The 19,329-nt window shown below is 39.7% G+C and overlaps 2 protein-coding genes across 8 annotated transcripts in view; both read left to right on the plus strand.

Moving 5' to 3' along the window:
* Positions 1-124: 124 nt before the first annotated feature.
* On the plus strand, positions 125-9,961 carry MAPRE1 (microtubule associated protein RP/EB family member 1). 2 transcript variants are annotated; one of them, XM_026056252.1, is made up of 7 exons: positions 444-531; positions 2,049-2,149; positions 3,445-3,590; positions 4,802-5,006; positions 5,402-5,511; positions 6,192-6,344; positions 6,740-8,390. In XM_026056252.1, the coding sequence occupies exons 3-7, from the start codon at positions 3,465-3,467 to the stop codon at positions 6,794-6,796; spliced, it is 651 nt and encodes a 216-aa protein (XP_025912037.1). In that variant the 5' UTR covers positions 444-531; positions 2,049-2,149; positions 3,445-3,464; the 3' UTR covers positions 6,797-8,390. The 2 variants fall into 2 exon arrangements, with proteins under 2 accessions (XP_025911958.1, XP_025912037.1); XM_026056173.1 differs by lacking the exon at positions 2,049-2,149 and having other exon boundaries at positions 125-531; positions 6,740-9,961.
* The window catches only part of LOC112976124, a 35,702-nt gene continuing 26,128 nt past the window's right edge, over positions 9,756-19,329 (plus strand). For all 6 annotated transcript variants that reach the window (XR_003257331.1, XR_003257607.1, XM_026088274.1 and 3 more), the window contains exons 1-6: positions 9,756-9,844; positions 10,571-10,845; positions 12,499-12,555; positions 13,040-13,115; positions 15,949-16,052; positions 18,134-18,219. The gene's annotated coding sequence lies outside the window, so the exon portion shown is untranslated. The remainder of the gene's footprint in view (positions 9,845-10,570; positions 10,846-12,498; positions 12,556-13,039; positions 13,116-15,948; positions 16,053-18,133; positions 18,220-19,329) is intronic.

Here is a 19,329-nt window from a genome sequence, read left to right on the forward strand (position 1 = left end):
GCCGCCGGGGCCGGGCGGCACCGGGCGCTCGGTGTCTCTCCCTGGAGAGACGCCGCGCTCTGCCGGGGAGCGGTTCTGCCTCGCTCGGCCGGCGTGGGTAAGGAGGGCGAATAATTTGCAGCAGCTGTGATTCCTTTCGTCGGAGTTTCTGTGAGAGTGGTGGCTTAATGTTAATTTTCTTTCGAAAAACACTAAACCATCGCCTTTACAGCTGTGATGAAGCGAGGTCTTTCCACCTGTTAGTGKTGGACAACTTCAYTGTGTTTCCTGTGAATCATCTTACRCTTGCCTGTTCCGTCATGAAGGTTTAAAAGGAAGTGCCTGTAACTATGAGCTCGCCTTAGCAGAAGTGATGAACGTGCGACGTTACCACGTGTGACACTTACCCCTTTAATTCTGTCTTTCAGAAAATGGCAGTTAATGTGTATTCTACTTCAGTGACTAGTGATAACTTGAGTCGACATGACATGCTTGCGTGGATCAATGAGTCTCTGCAGCTGACGCTGACAAAGATTGAACAGTTATGCTCAGGTAAGAGGACTGATGGCAAAAAGAATTCTAAATTTGATTTGCACTATCTCTTTATAGAGATAAAACTGTGCTGTGTAAACCGTCTATGCTGACCCTCTATAGCAATGTTGTTGGCTAAACTGGTGTTAACAGATTCGCTGTCAAGTTAATCTAGCATTTTGTGTTATAATTTGCTTGTGATTTGAGTTTTATTTAAATTATTTTTAGCAATCTAAGCATAATGGAAAGGTGTAGTCTTCTTCTGACACACTGCAGTATAAAAGGAATTAGAAGGAATGGAGGYTGATGTGACAGATTCTTACAGGAGAGTGTTTTTCAAGGGAAATTAAGTACTTAGTTGTGATGGTAGTGTGCAAATCTTCTAAGTGTAGTAACTAGCATAAACAGTCTTATGGAGGAGAGGAGAACACCTGGGAGATTTGGAAGGTGCTTAAAGATTCAGATGGGGCAGAAGGAGAGATGTGAGGAAGACACTGTTAACTCTCTTGGGCTCACCTTCAGGACTTCACAACTCCTGATGATAAAGGAGCATCTCCATCTATGTCACTCCAAGTCACTTTGGCTTGAGTTGACTTTAGCAAGACTGAATCTTGGATAGACTTGTAAGCAGAAAAGAAGTGATTAAGGTACAGAAATAAAGTCATGTGTCAGTCAGAGAGGAGTGTACACATAGGGGAGGAGGGTTGTCAAAATGAAGGAAAAATAATAGTGTGTGGAGTACGAGCTGAAAAGGAAACCAAGGCTCAGAACATGGCTTGTTTAAAGATGATTATTTGGATAACTGCAGCAGAAATACAAGGGGATTTGGTGAAAAGTGGAAGTTCAACTCATATGGTGAACTTGACATAAGATGTTGCTCACACAATGGGAGATATGAAAGCTGCAGACAGAATAAAAGGGGGAAGAAGTAAAAARTAAATTTGGAACTGTCGGTACAGCCTGTGGCTGAGTCCATGGAAGAAACATTCACAAGGGTAACAGAAGTTGGGAACTTAGAATAGTACTTGTACTATTCTGACAAGTACTGGAACAGCTTTTTGTCTAGTGAAATGACAGAGAAAGTCGGCAAGGATGAAGGAACTAAAGATCTAGAATCATAGAATTAAGAGAAATGATAAGCATTATCCTCTTTCAGATAGGCAGGTTTAAAATAAGAACAATTGCTTAGAGTTGATGCAAGTCTCAAATGCTGTGGGGCTCTGCCCCTGAGAAGTGAGGACATTAATAGTGACTGCGCAGAATCTCAGCTAACCTGTTTTCAGCAGAAGGCTGAGAGCTTATGATGTGGTATGTTCTGAATAATGTCCCTTTTCTGTGTCTGCAAAAATACTCTGTGCCTCTGCATGGATGGAAGTGGCTTTCACTTACACTCATAGTCATTTGAAAGCAARTCTCCAGACTTTCTTTGCTCCCTTTGGTAAGGGGAGTAGCAGCAATTCAGTGCTGCGTAAATATATGAAAGAAGGCCTTTGGCTTATGCTGCTGCTCTTTAAATCATGCTTCTCTCTGATTGCCAGATAGTTAGCAAAACACTGCTCTCTGGAAGGCATCTRTTTTTGAGCTGGCTGTTGGAGTCCTTCAGTAAGTGAACTGAAAGACAGCGCAGATCAAAACCAAGGTATTTTTTTCTTTGCACCTGTAGCGAAGCAGAAATTTTCTGTTTATCACAGGTAAATATCAGGAGTCCCAAACAGCCTGCAAATGTCTTGATAGAAAGTGGACAGTATAGGACTTTCCATTACCTGGGATTGACATGAATAGACTTGCTTAGGCCTATATCGTAATGTATTAATTCTTGACTTTTAGATTGCTCACAAAAGCTTGTTGTGTAGCTGTCTGATGTTTTAGGTTCAGGCTCCTATTATTCTCTGCGTGCACTTAAGTTTTTGGTATTTGTGGGGAGGAATGGTTCTCAGAGTGTTGCACTTGTATTTTCAATGGCATACGATTACATGTTATCACTGCAAGCACCCATATAGTTTTAAAAATGTCTTTTTAATGGAGTATGTATGTTCTACAAAAGCTAATTTTCTCTTTTGGGAGACAGTTGTTTGCTTTTTATGGGTTAACTGAGTCCTTCTTTTGTTCTAATTGTAGTGAGAGCTGAATTGATGTATACAAAGAATTTAAAATGGATAGGAAGAAATACTAGCTTATTTGAGTTTTTTTGATTAAGACTTGGTTTAAATATAATGCAGCTTAATTTGGCTTCTTAACTTTGAGGGCATCTTGAATTGTGGATAGGCTCAGTCTGTATTAAGTAAATCTTAATTTTATTAATTATTAAATATAATTATTTAAAATAACTGTTCTGGTTTAGATCTATTAATATTCATAATACTAGATTATATCTCTCTTAGAAGCACATAACRTCTGGGATCTGTACTGATATCCATGAAGGAATGAAATCCAAATTACATGTTGGTTTTGTTTCTTGGACTTTCGGAGACAGTATTGCTGTTGCTCGTAGGGGCTCAAGTCATGAGACCAAAAGTTTGATCCTGTAATCAGCTGAAGGTTATTTAAGGCCATACTGCACCAAAACAGAAGATTAAAGGCTCCTGATACCTTGCTTTTGTTTCCTTTAAGGGATCATGTAGCTGARGAGTGAGTCAGGTCAGTTTGCTGATCTGACTGAAAAGTAACTTTTGTGGGCTTAGTGAGCTGACTTGATTCATCCTAGGACCTGTATTCTTTAGAGCTGAAGCCGGAAAGGCAGAGAGAATGTGTGGCTGGGGACAATGACAGAGAAGGAACAGATTTTTTTGGTAGCAGCTTGCAGTTAAGCAGGCTTCTGAACAGCAGGGTAGTAAGCTGAACCTCCATTTCCTATTGTAGTAAATGGTGTGTCAAAAGAACTTGCTTATGTTTTCACTTCAAATAAGMTGGCACATGAACTTTTTCTTTTGGCAGGTGCTGCCTACTGTCAGTTCATGGACATGCTCTTCCCGGGTTCTGTAGCACTCAAGAAAGTGAAGTTTCAAGCAAAGTTGGAGCATGAGTACATTCAAAACTTCAAGATTCTACAAGCAGGTTTTAAACGAATGGGTGTTGACAAAGTAAGCTGGGTTATAACTGATTCTCCTTGCTCTTAACATCAAAGTAGATGGAATGTGTTATCAGCACTTCCATCTCCAGACCTGAATAAATCTTGGAGCACAGCTTGCTTCTGGTTTGCATTAGGGTTCTTGCTCTTGTTGACTTGGGACAATATCTACTTTACTCCAGCCAAGGTTAGGCTTCCAGCTCTTAATGATATGATTAATTTTTCCATTTAAATTCTATATAAGATACAAATTAATGCAGAAAATCTGAGATAAATTGTACTTAAGCCTCCTGTTTGAACCAACTTTGTACCAGGTATGATCCCATAACCTGTTGGTATGGTAGTCTTAATGACTTCAAGTTCCTCTTTACAAGCTTATTTAATTTTAAGATGATGAAAATGAGATCTTAGATCTGAGAAATGAGAAAATACTTGTTCAGATTAAATAATTATATTCACGGAAGGGTGATTTATCTAGGTAATAGTTACTGACAGCATATTTGATCAACACTAAGCAGTTTGGTGTTAAAACTTGGTTCTTTATTTATTGGAAGGTACCTCATTCTGTGGTTTCTAATAGCTTCAGCACACATTTAATCAGGCTTCTACTTAGGGAAAGTACAGCCTGACTCGTGCAATATGTCCAGAGCTGGGCAGCCATGCTTTTAAATGTTAAATGACTATATAAGGGTAATGACTCTTTGCCCCTGCCAAACCTGATAGACTCTCAGCTGGTGGCCTACAGACAGGAAGTCACAATTTGCTGCATCCTTTTAATAATCTTATTTTTCAGCATCTCTGGAATTAAGAGTATAATTGGAGTCTATGAAAAAGGCAGTGTTTAAATTTTGCAACAGTTCTTTATGTTAGTAGTCTGTAAAAATTGGTCAGCAATTCAGATTTATGAAAACTAGTGCTGGATGAGCTGGCTTCAAAAGTGCAGGAAGAAGTTTGGTGTTGAAACTTGGTGCAGCAGAAGCCTTACTGCAAAACTGCTTAAAATTAGTTGGACACTCACAGTGAAACCATGATGTGTGGTTTTTTTTTTTTAATTCCAATTATTAGGAAAATCTTACTATTTAAGAGGCACTTATGTTTAAGGAAGATTTTCTTTAGAATAGAAGAACTGCATTTGTGTATCTCCTGAGTGCACTCTTATTAAAACTTGTTATACGTAAAGGTAAAGATTCTTTACTGTTAATACAAGTTTTTACCTTTTTTCAGATAATTCCTGTGGACAAACTAGTGAAAGGAAAATTTCAGGACAACTTTGAATTTGTTCAGTGGTTCAAAAAATTTTTTGATGCAAACTATGATGGGAAGGAGTATGATCCTGTTGCTGCTCGACAAGGCCAAGAGACAGTAGCACCAAACCTCGTTGCTCCAGTTGTGAACAAACCCAAGAAAGCTCTCGGCTCTGGCAGTGCAGGTAGAGTAAATATTTAAAGGTTATCTAGATCATAAAAAAACTTCAGGAAAGCAAGACTGAGTGCCTGTTTAAATTCAGCGCATCAAATTATAGTATTTTGCAGCTTATTTCAGAGATGCTAGTCTTAAACATCGACTCAAACAGTAGTACCCAGTTATCTGGGAGTTACAGAAAGGATAATTTTCTCTAAAAGAAAAGATAGCAATAATTGGTGCCAACACATGTTGAAGAATACAGCCATGTTGCATGGAGTCAGGGAGAAGGAACRCTTTGTATAGAGAAATTTAAAGACAGGTTCCTATGTGTCTAAATGTGTCTGGAAGGGTGAGGGTACCTTTAGAAGAGGAAAAAATATATATATTCTGAGGGGAGCTAATTCTGATTTAATCTTACAGCCCCACAGAGGCCCATTGTTACACAGAGAACTTCAGCAACTCCAAAAGGTGGTACTGGAATGGTCAAAAAGGCTCCAGGAGATGATGAATCAGCAGGATTGATTGAGCAGGTGTGTTGATCAAAATGGCCCTGTGTACTGATCTATGTGTTATGGATTTCTGTGTGGGGTGGYTTTATTTATTTATTTAATTATGTATAGAGCTGAATGACTTGGACAGGGAGATACAAGAAAGAGATCGTAATGTAGCAAGCTCCTTTGAAGTCACTTAATCTGAAACCTTTATTATAGTGGTCTCACTCTCCTGATAGGAGCGAAACTTCTTATGCAGTACACTAGTACCCAGACATTTACATCTAGTATGTGCCATATCCCACATAGCATTGTTTTTAAGTATTTCCACAGCTGTGTTGCAGATATCACAGCATTCCAACTGAGCTATGAGCAGCTGCTACTTCACTGCAATACTGAATGCAGTGCAACTAAAACTCCCTTTGGCATGAGAGTTGACTTGAAAGAATGTGTTAGCAATGAAAACTGCAAGCAGTTGGCTTTTTACCTGTGTTGTTAGAATTTCCAAAGGATATTGCGTGTTTTGGGCTGAATGTTTTTCTGTAGAAGTAACATTATGATTTGTGAAATAGTACCCCCCTCCCCCCAAGTTTTGGTTATTTCTAAAGTGCTTTGCATATGAATACCCTCCTGATAACTTTGGGAATCTCACCATTTGAATAAACCACTACCTTATTTTCTTCTTGGTGGAGAAATTACTGTTGATATTTTTTGGGCAGATCAATGTATTGAAACTTACTGTTGAAGATTTGGAGAAGGAGAGAGACTTCTACTTTGGCAAACTGAGAAACATTGAATTGATCTGCCAGGAGAATGAAGGGGAGAATGATCCAGTGTTGCAGCGGATTGTGGAAATTCTTTATGCCACAGATGTAAGTAATCTTGCAGAAATTGGATTACTCTCTCTTTTTTTTTTCTTCCCATAACTGGAAGTTGGGCTGTTTTCTAGTGTTCCCTCCATTTCTACTTGTGTTTTTTCCTTTAGGTTTATGGCCTAGCTTTTTCCTGTAATAAAGGAACAGATAACATAATTCTATTCAGACAGCAAACAAGCTTAGGCTTACATGAAGAGTATGTAACAAATGGATCAAAGATGAGAAAATAATTTGTCTGGTAGTATATACTAACACTGTAAATAACTTGATGGTATTTCCTTTCCGCTATCCTAAGTGAAAAGTAAAAGGAAGGGTGCATATATCTTAAGAGTAGCCAGGAACTGGTTTGAGATCAGTTTTTCATTAAAGCCCTTGTTTTATCCCCTCTTCAGGAAGGCTTTGTGATACCTGACGAAGGAGCACCGCAGGAGGAACAAGAAGAGTATTAACAGACCACATACTGTACCAGCAGAGCAGCAACATCAGAATTCTTTGCCCCAGATCATGTGCTTAACTGTAAAATACTCCACTTTATTCTTAGAGGACTCACTGGTTTCTTTTCATAAGCAAAAAGTACCTCTTCTTAAAGTGCACTTTGCAGAAGTTTCACTCTTTTTACAGTGGGTTTGAGTTAGGAGCTCTTTCTCACTTTGTAGCAGAGCAGTATTCACATCTAGTTGGTATATTTAGGGAGCAAGAGGCTGAATATTTGGAACTTGTTGCAGAATGGTTTGCTGGTAAAACACTGGTTTGTGGAAAGACTCTTTTTGTATCTAAGATGGTGTGTAGTAGAGAAATTAAAGACTCTGACTCACAGAAAGATTGAGTTAATGTGAAATTGCAGCAGAGAAATTATAATTAAATGCCTTAAGAGTATTTAAAATATGCTTCCATATGCCAAATTGAAGTAATGTGACAGGAGATTTTATGTGCTTCATACTGGGGTAGACACTTGTTTGACTCCATACACTGCTGTTTGAGAGGCCTTGCATGGCAGTCTTACTTTGTCAGCAAGTGCTCAAAAGGGGCTATTAAATCAAAACTCCATTCCTATGTAAAGCTGCTTACTAAGTGATTAGTTCTCGTTGCAATAGGCCTTACTGTTGCCTGTCACAAGATTAGAGGGAGTATGAACAGCTGAGACACATAAATTACCTTGAAGAGCGCTAAAGCCTTTTTCTGTGGCATTGTGGCTAATGACTTTGCCAAAATGTACTGTGTTTTCTGTAAACAAAAAACAAAAAAGGGCATCTAGTCTTATTGCCTAAAAGTAATTTTTCTTCCTGGCTCTTGTCCTGTTTCTGTTTATTTTTGTTGGTATACCTTCTGGTCTCCCACTGGTTCTTTTCTCTTCCCCATTCCAAGGAGTGCTGGTCAAATCAAATGGTTATAACAGGATTTGCACTGTGCAACTATCTTAGAATGAAAGTGAATTGAGCACATGAGGATGAACTTTGTCTTTTTTTTTTTTTTTTTTAAACCAGGGTGTATCTAATAATACTTGCCAGTTCAGTAATCTTCTGGGGTGAAACTAAAAAGGTGCTGGCTAACAGAGCTAATGTTATTGCAGAAAATACAGTACTGAGACTAACTTAAATATTAATATTTAAAGTACTTTCTTTAACTGTCTTTTTTTTTTTCTTGCTATCATGCCCCTCATTACTTTTGTGTTTGACAAGATCCTGCAAGACTTCTGATTCCCCTTTCACTACTGAGATTGATCAGTCCTGTTGTGCTTGTATTCATTTGTTTCTGGTGGTAGCTTGTCCTAAAATGTGTGTAGGAGAGCATTTTATGGTAATTGTTGTGTAGTGCATGAATCTTTGTGAAATTCAGAGAAAAACCCAAATTCAGTGAATGCCAAAAAATGCAAGTATCTAGCCATTGTTTAAAATTGCAGTGGTGCTATTTCTCTTGTGGCCTTTTAGACTTTTGTTGCCCTGAAACTCCATTTTACTGAGAAACCATATTTGACTTGGATTTTTTCTTGACAGGGTTTTTCTATTTTAAGCAGTTTCTAAATAAAGTTCTGTATTTCAAGAGTGTCATGTCTACTGGAGTCTCTTGTACTTTCAGATATGATCAGGCAAATCACAATAGTTTCATTCTGAAGCTTGCAGGACCTGGAATATCGGCTTTCATTCTCCAGTCCTAGTTACATTCWTTGCTAACTGGAGTAGCAGTAATGTTGAAACTTTCTTTGGAGTAGGCTGGGGAAAACATCACTTTTCATTCTTTCCCAAGCAGATGAAATGTGACTGTATTGTTGGCTTCTTCCTTCTAAAGGTGTAAGAATGGGGTTGGATAATAGGAACRCTGTCACATGACTAAGTGGTGAAATGGCTGAAACAGTGGTTATAAACAGATGTTAATTGTGGCATCTGTCACCAGTCTGTCTGAGCAGATTGACTCTTAACTTAGTTTTGTTTCAGTTGGAGTATGTTTTGTAGATGAGCTTAAATGTTATTTTTACAGATGTGTACACTGACTGGCTTCTTCAGAGAAGTGCTTGCGTGATGTGTCTAACTTTGAARTTGGAAGCATTCCCCAAAAGGTTTATCTATCATGATGGAGAACCCTAAGTGTTCTACAGATGCTTTATTCTAAAGAATAGGCATTGCTGGCAGTGCCTCCTGATATTGCAATATTGGTGTTGGACTACAGAAGCACAGTCGCTTCTGTACGAGGTTTTTTTCAAAAAACAAGTTTTTTTGATGCACATAAAATCTTCTTTACCATTACTTGTTCGCTTTGAGATCAAAAGCATACTATTTTCAACTCCATTCTTCCACCAACTCRAAGCAAAAGATGGCAATAATGTGTGACTTAAGATGACTTCTTGGGTGTTTCAGTACTCTTGATGGTTCAGTTGCACATTGGAACATGGTTTCTTCAAGTCCCCCCACCCTCAAGATTGCATGTGTGAAACTGTGAAGTACCCAGATAACCAGATGGGTCAATTTTTGTTCTCTGCTACTAGAAGCAAGCAAATACGCTTTAATGCTAAGAGAATGATGAGTCAGAAATAGTGCTGGTGCTCTCCTTGACCATGTGAGACTGTTCAATGTGTGGACCTACTGGATGTGCATTATAAAACTAAATTGAAGTGGCGGTCTTGTAAGTCAAATGCTGCTAAGATTTCCAATTGCTTACATGCCTTCTGTATCACCAAGATGAGTTATAAATAGAATGGGCAAACTTATATGGTCAACTTACCTGTCTATGTTATAGATACCTTGGCATAATCTTTTTTTAATGTCTTTTTTGAAAGCAAGCAACCACAACAAATCCAACTCAAACCCATAAACTTAACATAGCTACTCTGTTACACTGGTACAGTATATGCTGTTAAATATTAAATGCTCACCTGCTGGAACAATTCAGATAGCATCCAACCTTTCTTAGGCTCTTAGTTTTATCAGATATTTGAAAAGTGAACGGAATGGAAGAACCAAAAGCTCACCTCTCCTTTCTGTACCGACATGTCTGTCTTACAGGTGGGCTTGTGGATGTTTTTTTTAACTTTTATTGTTCAATCTTTTCAAAATTCCTGGTTTGCAATGACAATTCTTACTGTAACTGTTAAAAGCCTTCAAATAAAGGCCAATAACTTACTCACTGTTGTATCATATCACTATTTAATGTGACTGCTTAAGCACTTGGTGATCTTGTAGACAAATGTCTGTCCTCAAGAACAAGTGTGTCCTTGAGGTGTGTGTTTGCTTCCCTCCCTGCCCCTTCCCTTTTTTCTTCTTTGACAACATCCTCCTATGGGTAAGGCTGGGATCTRCTTCTCACAAGGGGAAGATTTTTAGCAAGTCAGTGTGAAAACCTAATGAGGTTTTCGGGCTGTATTGGTGACAGACTATTCTCAATTTGTATAGTAGTGCAAGTAATACAGGGAATGATAATATAGACCTAACAGGGTTAATGGGATAACTTGCGTGCCTAGAACTTTAATTCAAGGGTAGTAGCTTTTTGGCAAAGCACAGGCTGAGATGAAAAAAGGATAATGTTGCTTCATGTATGAGCCTTAGGTCAAGTATATCCCTTTCAGAGTTGGGGGAATGTAAAACTGTATAAAGGGACTTAAGGTGGAAAAATAATATGAGTGCTCTGGCAAAATTCCAGCATAGTAGATCAGCAGATCAGTGGGGTTTGGTGGTTGGAATCTTGTGAACAACTGGAAAAATCTACCAAACTACAGGACTTTATTATTACAGGGGATGCAAGCTACCCAGGTACCTGAGGAAAAAAAGTGCAGCAGGGAACCTGTGGATTGTTAGCAAGAGAGCTGAAGAATTTACTGATCTTCTGATGCAGAGAACAGAGAAAGCAACAAGACAAGGATGTTGCAGCTCCAGTTCTGGTTAACTGGAATATGAAACAGCAAGCAGCTTGGATGAGAGTATGGAATACTGAAGCTGATGATCCTTAGGACAGAGGGAACAAAAATACAAACCATGGTTTTGCAGAAGGGAGGCCTCAAACTCAGTTGGTAAGTAAGATCTGGGATGAGATTTTGGAATTGTGACTGTCAGTTCCTTGCAGAAATTGATACTAAGCCCATTAACTATCCAAATATGGAGGAAGGAAGTGTGTTAAACAAATGTGACTGAAGAACRCAAAGGGTATATAGAGAATAAGAAATTAGAGAAGGTCGCAGTCATAAAGGAACAGGATAAATGCAAAGGGACAAATTCAAGCATGGTATGAAATACTTGACAARTAAAACTTGAAAGAAACCTGATGTGAGAACATTTTTAAAGAAAGGAAGCAAAAGTGCAATATTCTATTCTTAAAGAGGAATAATCAGTGCACAAGTACAGCACAGTGAATATGTGATTACATAGCAGTTCTGCAGAAAAGTTAGAGTTTTAATACAGGCAATGTGCATCTAAGGTGAAAAACAAATGGGTTATCTTTTTTGGGTAATACCTGTTAAACTGAAGGATCAGACTGTCTGGAAGAAACAGCATTTTTGCTGAAGCTAGCATTCTTATACTATCGTTAAGACAGAAATCTGTATCTTCCAAGGAAGTGGTTTTTTTGTTTTTTTTTTCCTTAATAGAGCAGGAACAAGTTAAACTTGGTCCTTGAAATTTCCGAAGACCAAAAGAAAAGTCTAGAGAGGGCAATTCCAACCTTATATCATAAGGGAAGAATAACTGACAAACTTTTTTCCTTCCCCTTTTTCTCCCCTCCTTGGAGGGCATCCTTCAAAGCTCTGTAGAGACAAAGGCCGCTTTTTTTAAAACTAACTCTTTTCCCTTACTCACTAAGGCTTGCTAGCTTTTCAATAGTGGCCTTACATACACACACACACACACACACACACACACACTTTTATTTTGTGTGTGTGTATGTGTATAAAAATAAAAATTGTGGCTGACCTCTCGGAACTGTAGAAAACAGGAACTGGTGTAAGTTTCTGTTTTTAAGTCTGAGAGAGATGTTTTGCAGACATCTTCCTCTTGAAAGTAATTTTGTAAAATGGTTGTCTGTCAATCTTCTGATAGCRCTCTGGCTCTGGTTTTGTCCCCAGGGAATACATAAGAATGAATGGACATTTGGGAGGCTTTAAGTCTCATGAGACTGCATGGATATAAATATCCTCTTATTCAAAGCTCTGCAGATTGATATTTATGAAGCAATRAACAAATGAGGCTAAAATGGGGGGGGGGACAGTGGAGATGGGTSCRTTTTCAAAACCTGAATACAAAGCCRTATTTCATCTTGGCATTTCTCTCAGAGGGGTTTGAGAAAAAGGCAGAAAATGGACTGAGAGTTCTGTGATAGTGGCCGTGAGGACTGGAGTGAGACTCCACAGCAGCCTTGCACAGAGACAGAGTAGGGCGAAGAGCTGGAGCAGGAACCCTGGGAGCTGTTTCCCTGGGACCTCAGGAGCAGTGGGGATGTGTTCTCAGAGGRCCTCCTGTGTCCAACTATCATTACATGGAAAAGTGCTTTTACAGAACAGCTGAAGAGCAACTCCTTTATCCATCAGGACCCTCTGGGGCAGGATTAATAAAATCCTTGATAARTTGGTCAAGAGGATGACGGGAAGGAGGAGTCTCCCTTGAAGTCCTTTAGTTGTTCAGAATCTGTGGAATAGTGATCTAACAGACCTCACTCATGACTTCATGTTCAGGTCCCCAGCGGATACACAAGGGAAGTGGGAACAGAAGAAACGTGTGTTGCTGCAATGGTGARTAGCCCCACAAGAGTCCCATGGTCTTCCAGAAGCAACAGCTGTTTTACTCTGGCATGGTTAGTGCTGAAAGAGGGGACGCAAGGAGAGCGCGTCAGCKGGGGGAAGCTAGCTCCCTCCTTTTTCAGAGAAGGCTCTCTTTTTCTGAATCTGCCTAGAAATCCCAATCAGAGAAGATCCTTATTAGGTATTTGGATGGATGTCATAGTGCTTAGGAGCTTTCAGTTTCCCCATATCTAATAGGGGAATGAAAGATCACTTTCATTCTTACTGCAGTTTTATTATGTTTTGTTCAAGTCACRTGGGCCTGGGAGGTTAAGTGTGCGGGTGATTAGCATGTGTTGGGCTCTGTACTGCCGTGGCTACCCTGATAGTATTATCTCCACTGGCTAATCTTAAGCTAGTTTGGGTGTGAGCTGTGGTCACGGCATTGTCATGGCAGCATGTTCATAGGGCTATTTCTGTTTGTTTGAACTTTCAGGGTAGACCTGGTCTGCTTTTGTTTAGCGATCTTTGTCTTCAAAAACAGCGTGAGGTAAATGAATGCCATGATGTAGGTGAGTAGAGTGCAAAAGTCTGCATTCTTTAGCTCTGTTGAAACACAGTTTGGATGGGATCAATGAAACAACTACAATGGGTCACTTTTTCAAAAAAAAAAAAAAAAAAAACAAAAAAAAACAACCCAACAAAAAAACCCCCCCCCCCACCGAAACTCTTACATTGCTTTAGGTTTTTTTGTGGGAGAATCAGTAGTTACAAGCTTACGTTAATATACTGAAATCAGTAGATATTGTGCACCCTGGCAGCCAAATCTCCAGGAGGGGGGATGCTCTCGCAGCTGTTGCAGATGGGAGGGAAAAAAGCTTTCTCCTGTACATGAAGCTTACTGCAATGCTCTTTGATCAGAATTATTTTGTGCCCGATTATCCCTGCTTTCGAGGCTGTGYCCAGAGCAGGACACATCCATGTTTACATAAAGCTTCTGCAGGGAAGATCTTGTTTTCAGCACTGAGCAAGGGCTCTGCTAGTTTCACCCTGTTGCTCTCTGGGCAAACGAGCCCCGAGATGCCCCTGAGTTTCAGCCGCTCCAGAGAGGCGGCTACGGCCGCTCCATCCACCGGCGTTTGATGCCCTCTCTAGCCAGGTAACTTTCTGGCAGCTGCACCACAGCTATGAATTGAAACTTGTACTGCTAAAGATGTGTTGGAATTTGTTATAAAGCCTTGTCAAAACAGAGTTTTAATGTTTGCATTATCATAAGTTTCCTTCAGATAGTTCTGCTGTCACAGGGCTATTATCTTTAAAGTCTGCTTACCCTAGTAAGAGATTTTGGCACAGTTACCTTGGATTGTAAAGCTTTTGTAACAGAGACTATTTCTTATAGCTGTAGATAGTTTGTCAGAAATAGTAACCTTTTAAGAGTGTTTCCAGTATATCTGCTGTCCTGCAACTCTTCTTCCCTTTCTGCAAGACATAATTACGAGATTCTGAGTGTCGTAAAAAGTCTGATCTGTTTTCGAATCCTACTATTTTTCAGCCTACGAGGTTTTCAGACAGAGGTCAAAGGCTGTTTTCTGTAGATATCTCCCATGCCTGATAAGTAGAAGATAGGATTAATCCTAAGTGCTTACAGAAATTGGCGAAAATATTCCAGGAAGCGAACACAGGCAAGGCTGGAGGTGGTGATGCAGCTCTGTTCCAGAGCATTTCAGTATTTAATGGCTTTTCTTTTTGTTATCCTAATGTTTGGTAACTCCTCTTTATTCGTAACAATTGTGAAAGTGGATAGCACAGATGTATGTTTTGTTATCTTAATTCTATAATATGAAGCCAGAATGCAAGTTTTAAGTCAAAAGAACAAAATTGACAGCCTCTAGATTTTGTTTTTTGGAAGGTGATTCACGTTAAAGTCACCTATGAAGATAATGGTGTTGCAGGTACAGTATAGCATTCCAGCATCTTTCTGCTGCAGACGTTAATTCTCATTCTTCCCCCAACCCAGACTGGTTATTGTGGTATTATCACCTCAGTTTTACAGATGGAGAAACTTGGCTCAGGGAGGCTGTGATTAATCTTACATCATACAGGAGTTTAGTAGTGGATGTAGACATAAATCTCAACTTTCCAGTTTCCCCGTCATACACTTTTTTGATACGTATCCTAATGTTCACCTGCTATGACGGTTAGGCTTTCTTCCCCTGTCTTTGTGCTTCTAGGTATCCTTTGACATGGGCTGATCTGAACTGGGTTGCCAGACATATCCATTAAGATGTATTTGCTGTAACTGCACAGTTTTTTCATATGATTTAGGATCTGTCTTTGAATTTTGATTCACATAGACTGGTAGCAGTATCATTTCTGAGATTTATATATAAAGTTGCTTTAAAGTGGATGTTCCTGAGGAGATACTGTGTTAGATTCACTGGGAATATTTAACATAGACTACACAACAAAGTGGCTGGGTAACATTGCTCAAAATGTTTGATGAAAATGGAGCTTCCCCCTGCCTATTAATTTATGATATGGTCTTTATGAAAAATCTAACTTCATTTCTTCCTTCAAACTTTCAATATTTAAAGGCAATAACATTCCAGGTAGATATTTCTAATACTAAGGCAAGGCAGTAGCTGCAACCTGTTATTCCATTTTTGGTAAATTTAGAAAAACTTAGGTTAGTAGGTGGTATTCACAAGACAATTTTAACACTTAGAAGTTACATAGTGGTTTGTTTTGTGTGCAAAATTATTGCAGATACACATGCAAATTGGAAAATGGCATGTAGAAATGGCCGGTTTTAAAATAACCGCATACCATACCTCTCTGGGTGCATAATGACAAGAAACTATGTGCAGAGTTTAGACTTCAAATAAATGCATTTGCTGATGTGGAAACTGTAGAAATCTGCCACAGGGTTCTTTCTGGGGTCGCCTTTGATACAATAATATTATGACATGCTGCCTTCATGATCTCTTTTCTCAGTAATGAATTATCTGGTTGAGTATAGCTCTCAGTTTATAATCCTTGTTTTCACAAGTTTGGATATGAATAAGTTCTGCATGTCAATGGAAGAAATAATAGCGAAAACTAACGATAAAGACATTGGTGACATGTTCATGAAGACTGACACTGATTGTGATGGCTTTACAGCCTGGGTAATGGTACTGTCCTCTGTGATGAAAGATGAGGGCTAAGGAATAGTAGTTGCAAAAGTAGTTTCCTGATTTATTTTAAACACAAAAATCAAACATCATTCATTACTGACAGTAGGGTAGTGTTTATTTTCTTAGCTATCTTCCATAATTCTCGCTCTGTCAACACTACAGAACCTGAGATAATTAATTCTGCTCTCCCTTTGATACTGTGCTAATGAAATCACTGTCTGCCTTACAGGAAGAATAGCTGGACTATGTGCTACAGGAATTCAGAAGCAAGGATAACATGCTGAAAAGCAAATCACAGCTGCTCTTTAAGATGCCCACAAAAGTAATCCCAGGGTAAGACATTTTTGAGGAGCAATAGTGCACTAAAAGCTACTTGTGTTTGTCTTCCACTTAAATGGTTCTCCTGTGATGCAATGAAAAATACCTACTACTTAAGCATTCATTTTACATCAAATAGAAAATATGAGCATCTTCCAAATGAAATTGGTTTAATAAACCAGTCCCTAATTTAAGAACAATGTCTATTATAAGGTAATAGATTTGGTGATAAATGACTGCTTGAAATTGGTTCCCCTTTGTGTTTAGTCAGTTTGGTTTGGCTATTGTATGTAAAACCATCAATTTAGTAGATTGTGTCTGTTACAACAACAAACCAGAGTATAAGATATGACAGCTATTCTCCTTCATGGCTTGGAGATTTACAGAGGTAACATGGCCTATTAAGGAAGATTAAAAGAACTGAAGTTAAGCTAGCCTGGAGAGGAGGAGAATGCCGTGAGGCTGGAGGAAGAGACTTTTGTCTTTGTATGCACGAGTGGCTGCAAGAAGAATCTGACTGTCTATGGTGGAAAGCACACAAAATCTTGGAATTACCTTTCAGATATTCATATGAGAAAAAAGGATTTTTTTTTTAACCCTAATATCAAAGGCAGGGCAATACTAGTACACAAATGTCTAGGAAGGGTGCAAAGGTTTGACAAACATCTATCAGAGAGAGATCTTGACTGACTGATTAAAAGAGCCATTTTCTTTCCTGCCTTGTGTGGCAGTTTGTAAAGCTGCACGTACAGGCTCTGCTCAACAGTGCTCATAGTTTGAAGCCCCGTTGCAAAAATTGACCAAACTAACCTGCTGCGCTTTGGGCCCCAGAGTCAGTTAACTTCTGTTTGGACAAGCAGATGTGCTCCTGTCTAAATGTATTGAAATGCACCTGAGGCAGAGGAGAGATTATGCCCTTTTCATCCTTACCACCCCGCTTCGTTTCTCCTCTCTTGCTCCCTTCTCTCTCTCAGGGTCCCAGGCCTTTGGAAATCTAGTTTTTCCTGAGCCAGAGGTGGTTTAAAGGCAGTGTGAGATAGGTGGTGAAAGAGCTTGGAGTCCGTCAGGACAGTTCCTGACGGTTAGCAGGGAAGGACTCCTCCTCTGCTGGCGTGATGCATTCAAGCTGCTCTGTGCTCCCGCTGTAGGTATACAGCTCACGGATCTGACTGATGGGAAGGTCTCAACTCCTCTCTGATCAGCATACGCGGCGATGCCCAGTGTTTCCCTACTGGGGGACCTTCCCTTCCCTTTTCCTGTTTAGCGGTAAAAGGGGTAGCTGCAGTCCTGTCCTCTCCCCAGGGAGCTCATGCCRTGGTAGCCTGGAGCGTGTGCCTAGTGCAGGTGTCTGCTCTCTCTGTTTATTGCTGTTTCTGTGTCTGTAAATCTTGTCAGGAGCGGCTGCTCCAAGGGTGGAGATGCAGCACGGAACAGTTGCAAGCAGCTCTGAAAAGGAAGCTTGGCCCGTTTTGTGGCCTTTTCCTAAGTCACTTTAAGTGAGATCCTGTCAATAGGGGGGTGGCTGTGTTCTCCCCACTCTCTAGAGTGAAGCAAAGCAGCAGAAGGGGGTGTGAATTTATATTTGAAGATGTGTGCGAGAAATGCTTTCCTTCTGTGTTGCCACTACTTTCCTGAAAACTTTTTAGGAAGTATAAGAGGGAAAACAATTTTTCACATAAGGAAAATTTTTCATTAATTTCCCTGGAGAGTCTTTTTAAACAGAAACATCTGGTCTCAGCTCAAATTACTGCCTGCTAAGTCAACTGTTCTGGACTGAGCACAGGATAACGAATCAGCCTTGAATGCTGGAGAAGTGCAGTTAGACCCTTGAATCCTCTTTTTCTCCATCTTGTCATTAATGATCTTCAAACTAATATTCTTTGTAGGGTTTTTCTTGAACTTTTTGCTTTTCTCTAAAGGCTATCATGGATAAAAAATGTCTGACTTACAACTCTTTTGGGGTTGAGTTCATCCCAGAACAGAGGCACAAGGAAGCCCATTTGTCACTTAAAGTGACAGTGAAGTTCATGGAGTGGCAGATGGTGGCACCCTTTTTGCCTGAATTCTGAGAACAACTGGTTTCCTCTTCTCCACAGCTTGACCAGACTAATCAAGGACTGCATCAAAAGATGTGGGTGTCGGAGCAACTTGCTGAGGATAGCATCTACTGATTGAACTATTGGTAAATACTTACAAACATTACTACCTGTTCTGGAGCTGGGCATAGTGTCTTGACCTCTGAAGTCAAAGGGAACTATACCCTTGTTGTCAGTTGGTTTGTGATTTTTGTATTTGAGTATGTTGTTAGCATGTTTAATACTGTGCATGCTTGTGAATCACTGTCAAAACGGGTGTCCATACCCGAGGTTAAAAACGTTTATCTCTGTGCAAAACAGAGTGCTGTCAACATGTCAGTAGTTCTGTTTCATAGGATCTCTCTCTGTGAATATGGCATAGAATTCTTTGGTATCAGTCGCAACAAATGTGACAGGATCTTTTGCCTCATTGAGTTGGACAGCTGCATCACAGCCTTGAATTACGGGTAGGATGCTTCTCCAAACGGGCAAATGACTTATTTACAGCAGGAGTTTGGATGAGAAGTCTGTGCCTCCCTTCTATGAAAGAGATCCTTGAGGAAAAAAACGTGCTTAAGAGCTCCGATTGCATTCCCTGGAGTATAAAAACAATGCTCACTGTTTCTAGGCTCTGCACTCCTGACTCATGGAGGCAATTCTCGGTTCTGGGGGTGAGAATTTGTGCTTTCAGTTGGTGGGGACTAAGCTCCACATGGATCATGCTGCAATATCTGGGGTGGCCATTGCATGCGATGTAGTGACAAGGGCAAAGTCCAGGTAGTCACCACTTTTACTTGAGTATTAATTCAGGTTCCTACTCATTGCTCATTCACACTTTACATGTAGTAAGGCCTTTTATTTTTATTTTTTTTACTTCCCACCACTGAATAGTATGAAGACATGTTGGGGGCCCAATGAGATTAGCTTGCTGGTGGTGCTTTAAACATGTCTTGTTCAGAGTAGAGACCAAACCCCAGACCTTTTCATGAGGAGTATGACCAGCACTGAATAGAAACAGTTGTCTTGCTTCTACTTGGTCTGCCATCCATCCGGTGTTGTGATCAGGATTTAGTGCAAGTTCTGAAAGAGGAAGGAAAAAAAAAAACAAAAAACAAAAACCCAGACAATGCACATTTCCGAGTGCCAGAGTGTTTCTCTTTTTAATTGGTTGAAATGAAGAAATTGTCTTCAACACTGTGTGGAAGAAGCATGTTCTC

This window comes from Apteryx rowi, unplaced genomic scaffold (assembly GCF_003343035.1).
Source record: "Apteryx rowi isolate R43461 unplaced genomic scaffold, aptRow1 scaffold_0, whole genome shotgun sequence".
In the NCBI taxonomy this organism is placed as follows: domain Eukaryota; kingdom Metazoa; phylum Chordata; class Aves; order Apterygiformes; family Apterygidae; genus Apteryx; species Apteryx rowi.